Below are 8572 nucleotides of genomic sequence, written 5' to 3'. Positions count from 1 at the left end.
AAAGATATTAAACCTATTTTTGAGTCTTGGACTGTTGAACTGATGAAGAAGTGAAATAATTAAAGTGTTTCATCATCTGAATCTTTCATTTTATTAATAATATTAATACAACCATGCTAATATTGGCTGGCTTCCACCCACGTGTTGTTGGGCACTGGCTTGGGCATCCAGGTCACCGGACGCGCCACGTAAAGGACGCATCAGGTGCAGCCTGTTTCAGAAATATTACTTACGCCATTTGGGTAAGTTCATTAGTCTTGATTTTATCTTGACACTGCAAATGCAGAACACTTTACATGTGGTGTGGACTCTGGGTATGTCCATCCTTTGTTACATCCATAATTAGCGAGTGCAGCCGGTGCCGTGGTGCGTCCCAGCTGCTGTCCTGGCCCCAATCTTCTCTTTTTTCCGTAGAAGAATAGTGAAATTAATGTTAAGCTAACATTTAATTTCATTCATTTCAGAAATATGTAGCGCTTCATTTTTCAATGGGAAAAATTCAAACCTTGCCATAGGTCTCTGTAGCCAATGGCGATTGTGATTTTGTAAAGAATAACGATTTCACTCTTGATTTTACTGGGTTTGTATGTTCTTCATGGTAGCTCTTTCCCTCTCTAAAGTTTGAAATCTTTATTAAAACCAGCTCTTGCTTTTGCACCAGAGACCAGCCAGCAGCCACACTCCTCATTTTCTTAAAAGAGATTTTAATATGTTTTTCTGAGGAGATCTGCTAATGACAGTATCTACATGCGTAATAGAGGGTTCTTTCCAGAATTAACTTTTATGGACTTCCAGACTGGAGTCTGCAGAAGGGAATTTGCTCACCGCAGCCATGGGCAACTCCTTGATGAGCGTCCTGGGCTGACTCGGGATCCCCTCGCGGGCACCGTCATGCCCCAGGCAGTGAGAGCAGAGGAACGATGGCTCAGGAGCGTTTCCCGCAGGCGTTTCAGACACAGCCGCGCAGGCCTGACGAGGAAAAATTATTACTTCAAGTAACAAATGAGCAGAAAAGCCTCCTCTAGGCAAAGGTGGTGCTCCATTTAATCAGCTTTGTAAAAAACAAAAATAGGAGGAAAGGAATTATATTTCCTATTTACATCCGTGTCTTGTCCTGTGCTTGGGAGGGAGAGCAGGATGGTGGCAGAGGATGTGAGCTGTGGCCTTGTTCCCAAGGGCTGTTCTGCACAAAATTACCAGATTCAAAAGGGTGATGGAAATAAGACAGAAAGATTAGATTTCCCAGAGGGAAATCCTTTGGTAGGCTCAGGACATTTTAAGGCTTAAGACTGTTTCTTAAGATAATGCCTATGAAGTAAATAAAGTCTAATGTGTCCCTGAGAAGGAGATCCAGCATTTCACGTTATTACCAACATTCCCTGAGTCACGAGCTGGTTTCATCTCCAGGAGAACTTCTCTGGAAACTTGGCAACTCAGACAGGACACCGAACCCTGAGTCCCTGCCAGTTCCCAGGCTGCAGCCATCATCCCACACGTGGCCATCATCCCACACGTGGCCATCATCCCAAACATGGCCAGCATCCCAAACACACCGGTTGGCCTCGTGTGTGTCATCTGGCCTGGGCAGTGCTGGGAGAGCCTCATCAAGCAGCCCCAATACAGCAACAAGACCTACAAGCAGCCCCAGCTCCTGTGTGCTCATTATCAGTTGAATTTCAGTGTTTCGCATTTGCTGTTTACAAAGGATTTTCATATCTAGCTCTTGATGTAATTGTCATTCTACTTCTTTTTCTGCGTGTTAGTGGCTGTGACTGAGGTGATCTGCCTCTGGCTGATGACACCAGATGCTCTGGGGTTCTGATCCCAGCTTTGCAAATCACTCCAGGCAAATCCTTCAGTTTCTCCAAGTCTCAATTTCATGCTTTGTAGGATGGAAACAATAATAACAGCAATCATCCCGCTCAAGGGTGCTTTCAAAATAACCATCTGATGGGAAACATGATATTAATTTTAGGTATTATTCATTATTATTCATTCTTGCTATTATAGATTGAGTTTGACACTGGCACATGTACCTCACTTGGGTTGGAAGACCCCCTGTTTCTGTAAGGAAGGTCTGTTATCCCAGCAAAGGGAAGAGCATGATACAGCCAGTGAACTCTCCACTCTGGTCTGCATTTCATTTCCTACCATTTTCTGTAATTGCTAAACAATAATACAGGATGATAACATCTCCTCACACTCCCTTTTCTGCAAAGACCTGGCAGGTTCCCCACTTCTTCGATCACCTTCCCTTTCCTTTGCTTGTCTTGTCACGCCCAGTGCTTTTCAGGAGCCTGTTCAGGCCATGGCGTGTGTCTTTGGGATTGTTCCATAAAGGTCTGAATTACCTTTGGGGCCAAAATGCCTTTGGGATTGTTCCATAAAGGTCTGAATTGCCTTTGGGATTGTTCTTTAAGGGTTGAAATGCCTTTGGGATTGGTCCATGAGCATCAACATGTCTTTGTGGAGGCTGAGGAGCATGAATCACCAACAATAATCCAAGAGGCAAACGTGCTTAACTTCAGCTGCAGAAGCGCCTTGTATATCATTATAAGCAAAGGGAAGCTGACTTACTGCAAACTGTTACCTTTTTCTTTTGGCTAAGGCCCAAATCTGTATTTTTAGGTGGGTGATGAACATGAGGACATGGTCCAAGACTGGACAGAGCTCCTGGGTACCACTGGCTTGAAAGCACGAAGCTGAATGTGATTCCATCAGGCTCTTAGGTCTGAGATGGTTTTGTCTCCTGTCCAGTCCACAAGACACGTTTGGTGGATGTGTGACCAGCGCCATACCCTTTGGTTCCTGTCACTCGTCGTCACCTCACCCTGAGCAGCACTTTGCCTCCAGACGTTGCTGACAGCCGGTGACTCGCTCGTGTGTTTGGAGAAGGATTTCAGCAGTGAGCTCCTAGATGGCATAGTGATAATAAGTTGTTGCTACTCATCCCTCTGCGGATTAGGCAATGGTTACTTTAGAACCTGTTAAGTGCAGCCCTCAGGCAGCACAAAAAAACCTACATAACTTTTTCATACCATGTGCCTGTGTGATTTAAAGACGGTCGAATAAGACAGAAAGCGCGTATGTATAAGATTTGCAACCAGTCTGAGGTTGTGCTCGTGGCCTGGAATGGCACACATGACAGCAGTAGTCGGGTTGAAGTCATTTAAGCTCAGCTTACAGGAGAAAGTTATTTGTGATACCATGAGCTAGACAACTAGGCTTTATTCAGTTGGCTTTAATTGTTGGTTTTGAGGCCCACTGACCTCAAACATCATCCTTCGTTTCGTATCAAGTAGCAAACTTTACCTGGTTTATGTCTCAGTCAGTCCCATGTGTTTATGAGCAATGACTTCAATGGAAAAAGCTGTCTGGAATTATTTTTGCTCCCAGTAGAACCCAGATCCCCCCATTCCCCTCCTCTCACTGGCTTCTTCTTGTGGTTTCTTAGGACTTTCCCTGGCAGAAACACACAACCCCGAGGCTTCAAGAGATCGTATATCAGTGACAGACAAGTCTGCAGTTGCATGAACAAGGAGAAAAGCTTTATTCAATGTGTACAGAGTGCACGGCGGCACCCGCCTGAAATTAGGGTAAAACAGGGAGGAGGAGGGGATGAGTGAAGCTGAGAGCTTTTGGGGGCACAGCCCCATCACATGTGGCCTTGGGTTCAGCTCGCCGCTCTCCTGAGCCCCGGGGTCGAGGGTCCAGGGCGCTTTTTGCCTTCCTAGCGAGTGGTGAGTGCAACCTGCTCCCGGGAGGAAACCACCTTCCCATCCTGCACCTCCTCCACGATGGTGCGGACCTGGCGGGAGGATGTCATGACTGCAGAAGGAAAGCAGAGGGCCGTTATTCAGGGGGCAGGAAAGAGAGGAATGTCTTAACACGTTATCAGATGTTGCATGGACTTTTCACTCCATCACCCTGGCAGCTGCTCTCAGAGCAGGTCTGTTTGTTAGAAATGTATGTAAATAGGTTCTTACCATCTCTGCCGGAGTGTGAGGACATAGCTGAAGAATACTGGGAAGAGATGCTGCAAGAGAAGGAGAAAACCAAAGACAAGTTAGGGACCAATTGTTTTTGTTGCTGTTGTAACACAGGCTCTGGTTCAGGCAGGAGGAAAACAGAAAAGGCTGATAGGGGGTGCTGAAACTGCTGCTCTGCTCAGTGTCTCCTGGAGGGCATGGAAGGTGCCCATTACAGCATCTCACTACAGACAGAAACCAGGGACAGAGCCAGTGGACATCTGTGGCTGGTAGGAACATAGAGATGAGCTCTTTTGTGCTGAGTCCCCAGACATCACATCCTGGGTCCATCACCCGTGTCCTCCCAAGCCACCCCCCCAAGCGAGGCCCCAATACGTACTGGGCGTCCTCGCCCTCCAGCAGCCGGCGGTACGTGGCGATCTCCTGCTCCAGGCGGCATTTGACGTCCAGCAGGACCCTGTACTCCTGGTTCTGCCGCTCCATGTCGCAGCGCAGCTCGGCCAGCTGCTCCTCCACGCCGCTGATCAGCCCCTGCAGCTGGGCCAGCTGGGCACCGTACCGGGCTTCTGTGTCAGCCAAGGTGCCCTCCAGCGCCGCTTTCTGTGTGCGGAGGAGAGGGACGGGTTCAGGGGGGGCAGAGGGTGGCGGGGATGGCAGCACCCGTACGCCCCCCCACCCCGTGGCCCTGCATTCCCCCCAGACCCTCGTACCGTGCTGAGCTGGGACTGCAGATCGATCTCCAGGCTCTGGATGGTCCGTCGTAGCTCTGTGATCTCCGTCTTGCCGCTCTGGAGCTGCTCCGTGTTGATGGCCACCTCCCGGTTCAGCTCTTCTGTCTGCAACAAGCCAAACCCCTTTGGTTCCAGCACAGCCCTGGGTCCCCCCGCCCCGCGGCGCTGCTGGCGACCCAGCCCACCTTGCTGAAGAACCACTGCTCGGCGTCCCGGCGGTTCTTCTCCGCCAGGCTCTCGTACTGCTCCCTCATCTCAGACAGGATCTTGGTCAGGTCAACGCCAGGAGCCGCATCCATCTCCACGCTGATCTCTCCACCCGCCTGCCCGCGCAGGGCGCTCATTTCCTAGAGGAAAAGAGACACGTGATACAGGTCAGAGGAAAATCCATATATTCCCATCATGACTAATTTCTTATTTGCACCCAGCACACGAACCCCACAGACCCTCTTCTGGAGTTTCTATTGGGATTTTTTCCCTCCTGCTTACCCACTCAGGCGTCTCCTGACAACCCTAATTACAGAGACCCTCCTGCACATTCGATCTGACCACTTCCCAAGTGCACAAGGTCTGTTTTGCAGGTCCTGGTTTGAGCCTGGCTCTGAGCTCACCTCCTCATGGTTCTTCTTGAGATAGGCCAGCTCTTCCTTCAGGTTCTCGATCTGCATCTCCAGGTCAGCTCTGGCCAGGGTCAGCTCGTCCAGGACCCTGCGCAGCCCGTTGATGTCGGCCTCCACGCTCATGCGCAGAGCCTGCTCCGTCTCAAACCTGGGGACACACACACACACAGTTGCACTGTGGAACCCAGCTGACACAGAATTTTTCTTGTTGTTTTTCTTGTTGTATTTCTGTCAAGCATCTTGTATTGAATGTGCATGCACGGCTCGCTGCAGTGCAGGAATGTCCAGACAATTGAGCGGGAAGAGATGTACGCTTCTGAAATGTCACACTTATAGTGAGCAGTGACCTGGTGGAGCAACTGCAGTTGCAGAAGGCAAATTTAAATGCCTTAAAGAGCCTGGCTTTGCCTTCCCTTCTCATGAGAGCTCTCAAAGACATTGGACTTACTTGGTCCTGAAGTCATCGGCTGCCAGCCTGGCGTTGTCGATCTGTAAGACGATGTTGGCATTTTCAACAGTTGCAGCAAGAATCTGGCAGGGGATAAAAGAGGTGAAAGAGTGAGAAAGTGATTCCAGGAAATGTCATGCTGTTGGGAAGGAAGGACCGGAGCCGCGCTGAACCTCCTGCCCCTGGGGCTGGAATTCCACGTGGACTCTGCAAAGCAAGAGGCAGGAAGACGTTGGCATGTGGACATGCCACAGCCTGTTGTCCCCGCCAGAGTGGCATCTCCAGAGTCCCGACAGCACCCTGGGCTTTGCCTGGCAACACCGAACAGCCCAGTGGAGACGGAAAATACGGGTTGAGGAAGGAGTGCCCTGCGCCTGAATTGTTTTGCTTTCATAATTACACCTGAGGTGCAAATATTTGTTCTGGGATTTTGAAAACGATTGGGCATTTAATGAGCAGTAATTTCTGTAGCCACTGGCTAATGAAAAACTCTCGCTGAGTTGTGATGCTTCAGGGGATGTCCAAACAATTATCTGGGAATGTTGGTGTGGTAATTTTGCAGCTGGGGTGTGGGAGGGGTGGTGAGGGAAGGGTCTCCTTCCCTCTGGACCAGGAGCAGGGGGTTTCTGTGAGACCCAGCACTTCAATGCTCAAATCTGGAGGCAGCTTCTGCCTCCACATGTTTCTGTGCTCCAGCTCATCGCACACCTGACAAGCTGCAATTTAAGGAGAAGTTTCGTGTATCAAGGCAAGAGCCCCCACTCCAAGGTGAAGCCCAAGAGAAGGGGAATAGAACTAGAATATTGTAGTGTGTGATTTCCCCCAGGGGCTGATCCTGGGCCTGGCAGAGCCTGCGTTGACTCTCACAGACCAGGTACTGTCATTGCCCAACCGCCCACAGCTCCATCCCCTCCTGAGGAGCCGGAGATGACTGAGGCTGCTGTCACCTGCGTAGGCAGCGCTGAAGGACCCAGCAATCAGCTCAGGATGAGTAATGTGAGCAGAGGAGGGCAATGATGGCAGAGTAGGAGATGAAGGACAGATTCTAGTGGTTTTGTTCAAGGACTTTCATCTAAAATCAGCCAGGGAGCTGCTGAGAATAAAGAAACAGGCTTGGCCATGATTCCATCTACTGCATTTTAGAGCAGGGCACGCACTTGACTTCTTCAGCAGCTCTGAAGCCACCACCACAGCCCAGTATGTTCTGCCTCCTGGACTTCAGTCTTGTGTTTGCACCTCGCAAAGAACAACCATCCTATAGGGCAATTTCTTTTTTAACCTCTACCTTGAGCATCCTATCAGGCTAGAAAAGGTCTAATTTGTAGGATATTTATGAGAACAACTTAGCATCTCCATTCAGCAGTGAACAGTGCCGAAGAGATAACGAGTCCCTCTCTGCGGTGCTTCATCAGGAACCCGGCAAAGGGAGCACCAGGAAAGGCAGGAGGTGGCTGATGTGGCAGGAGCAGCCTGGAGCATCAGGTAACCCCAACCAGGCTCTGAGAGCCACTGGCTCCTGCCTTCCCACCCCTAACACAGGCACTAGAAAACACATCTTAGTGCCTTGTGGAGGACAGGATCAAGAAACTGCTCTTCATGAATTACGACTATGATTTCCAAGCATGCTCTTTCTGTTTTCCCATCTCAGCCTAATTACCTGTCATTTGTTAATGCTCTTCCCTTCAGCTTATAGGAACAGGGTAACCTTTCCTAACATGGCTTCAGTGAAGGTGTCTTGGTTACCACAGCATCCTACCTTGTTCCTGAGCTCCTCGATAGTCCTGTAGTAGGGACTGTAGTCACGCTCTGGGCCGGGTCCCTGCTTCTTGTACCACTCCCTGATCTTGACCTCCAGGTCCGTGTTGGCCTCCTCCAGGGCTCGCACCTTGTCCAGGTAGGCAGCCAGCCGGTCGTTGAGGTTCTGCATCGTCTCCTTTTCCCCAGCCTGCAGGATGCCATCGCCACCTCCAAAGCCGCCTCCAAAGCCACCTCCGAAGCCGCCTCCGAAGCCGGCCCCAAGGCCAGCCCCATAGCTGCCCCCAAAGCCCCCGCCGACGCCCCCTCCCACGCTGCTGCAGTAGTTGCCCCCGTAGCCGCTGCCGAGCCCCGAGACGATGCGGGAAGAGACCGAGTAGGTGCTGGAGCCCCCGTGGAGGCTGGGGGCTCTGTACCCTGCGCCCCCCAGGCGCACAGAGGAAAGGCGGCTGGAGCCTCCCCCCAGGCCCCCGAAGCCCTTGAGGGAGGTGGAGGAGGAGAATTGCCGGACAGTGGTGCTCATGGCCACGGCTGCAGAGGATGGAGAGACAAACCCGTCTCGGCAGCGCAGGCAGCGAGTGCTCGCTCCCCCTGCCTCGGAGCCCTTTATAACCCGGCCAGGAGGCGTTGCCCGCGCCTTTTTTTTTTCTGTTGCATTCCTGATGATTTTCATCACTCCTAAAATCTGAGCCAACTTCCAGAATCGTCATTTTTGCCTTTGTTCTATTCATGGGGGGGGGCTTTTGTCATATTCCACGAGAAACTTTTTATCCCACAAAGGGCGTCTTTATGCTTCTTCCGTTTCCAAGTAAATAGTCAGGTGTGATTCAAAGGAGGAGGCTCCTTGCTTAGGGCTACATTTTAATTCTGCTTTGTACTGTTAGCTCAGAAATAGAGCTATCCAGGCAGATGGAATAAGTCAGCATCCCTTTTGCTGTGTATTTGTGTCCCGGTTAGTACAGTTTGCTGTCCCTCCCGACACTGTACCACAGCACGGGGACAGCACCCGTGTCTCAGAGCCCTGGATGT

General features: G+C 50.7%; 1 protein-coding gene across 1 annotated transcript; it reads right to left on the bottom strand.

The window, feature by feature from the left end:
• Positions 1-3526: 3526 nt before the first annotated feature.
• On the bottom strand, positions 3527-8146 carry LOC135575251 (keratin, type I cytoskeletal 14). The gene is made up of 8 exons (XM_065039318.1): positions 7545-8146; positions 5789-5871; positions 5332-5488; positions 4906-5067; positions 4700-4825; positions 4369-4589; positions 3987-4036; positions 3527-3828 (listed from the first exon to the last, which is right to left on the bottom strand). Exons 1-8 carry the CDS (start codon positions 8064-8066, stop codon positions 3731-3733), a joined length of 1419 nt encoding a protein of 472 aa, XP_064895390.1. The 5' UTR covers positions 8067-8146; the 3' UTR covers positions 3527-3730.
• Positions 8147-8572: the final 426 nt, after the last annotated feature.

Source organism: Columba livia, chromosome 23 (assembly GCF_036013475.1).
Source record: "Columba livia isolate bColLiv1 breed racing homer chromosome 23, bColLiv1.pat.W.v2, whole genome shotgun sequence".
Classification (NCBI taxonomy): Eukaryota; Metazoa; Chordata; class Aves; order Columbiformes; family Columbidae; genus Columba; species Columba livia.
Note: the sequence above shows the minus strand (reverse complement) of the source record. Positions and strands in the feature narration are given on the sequence as shown.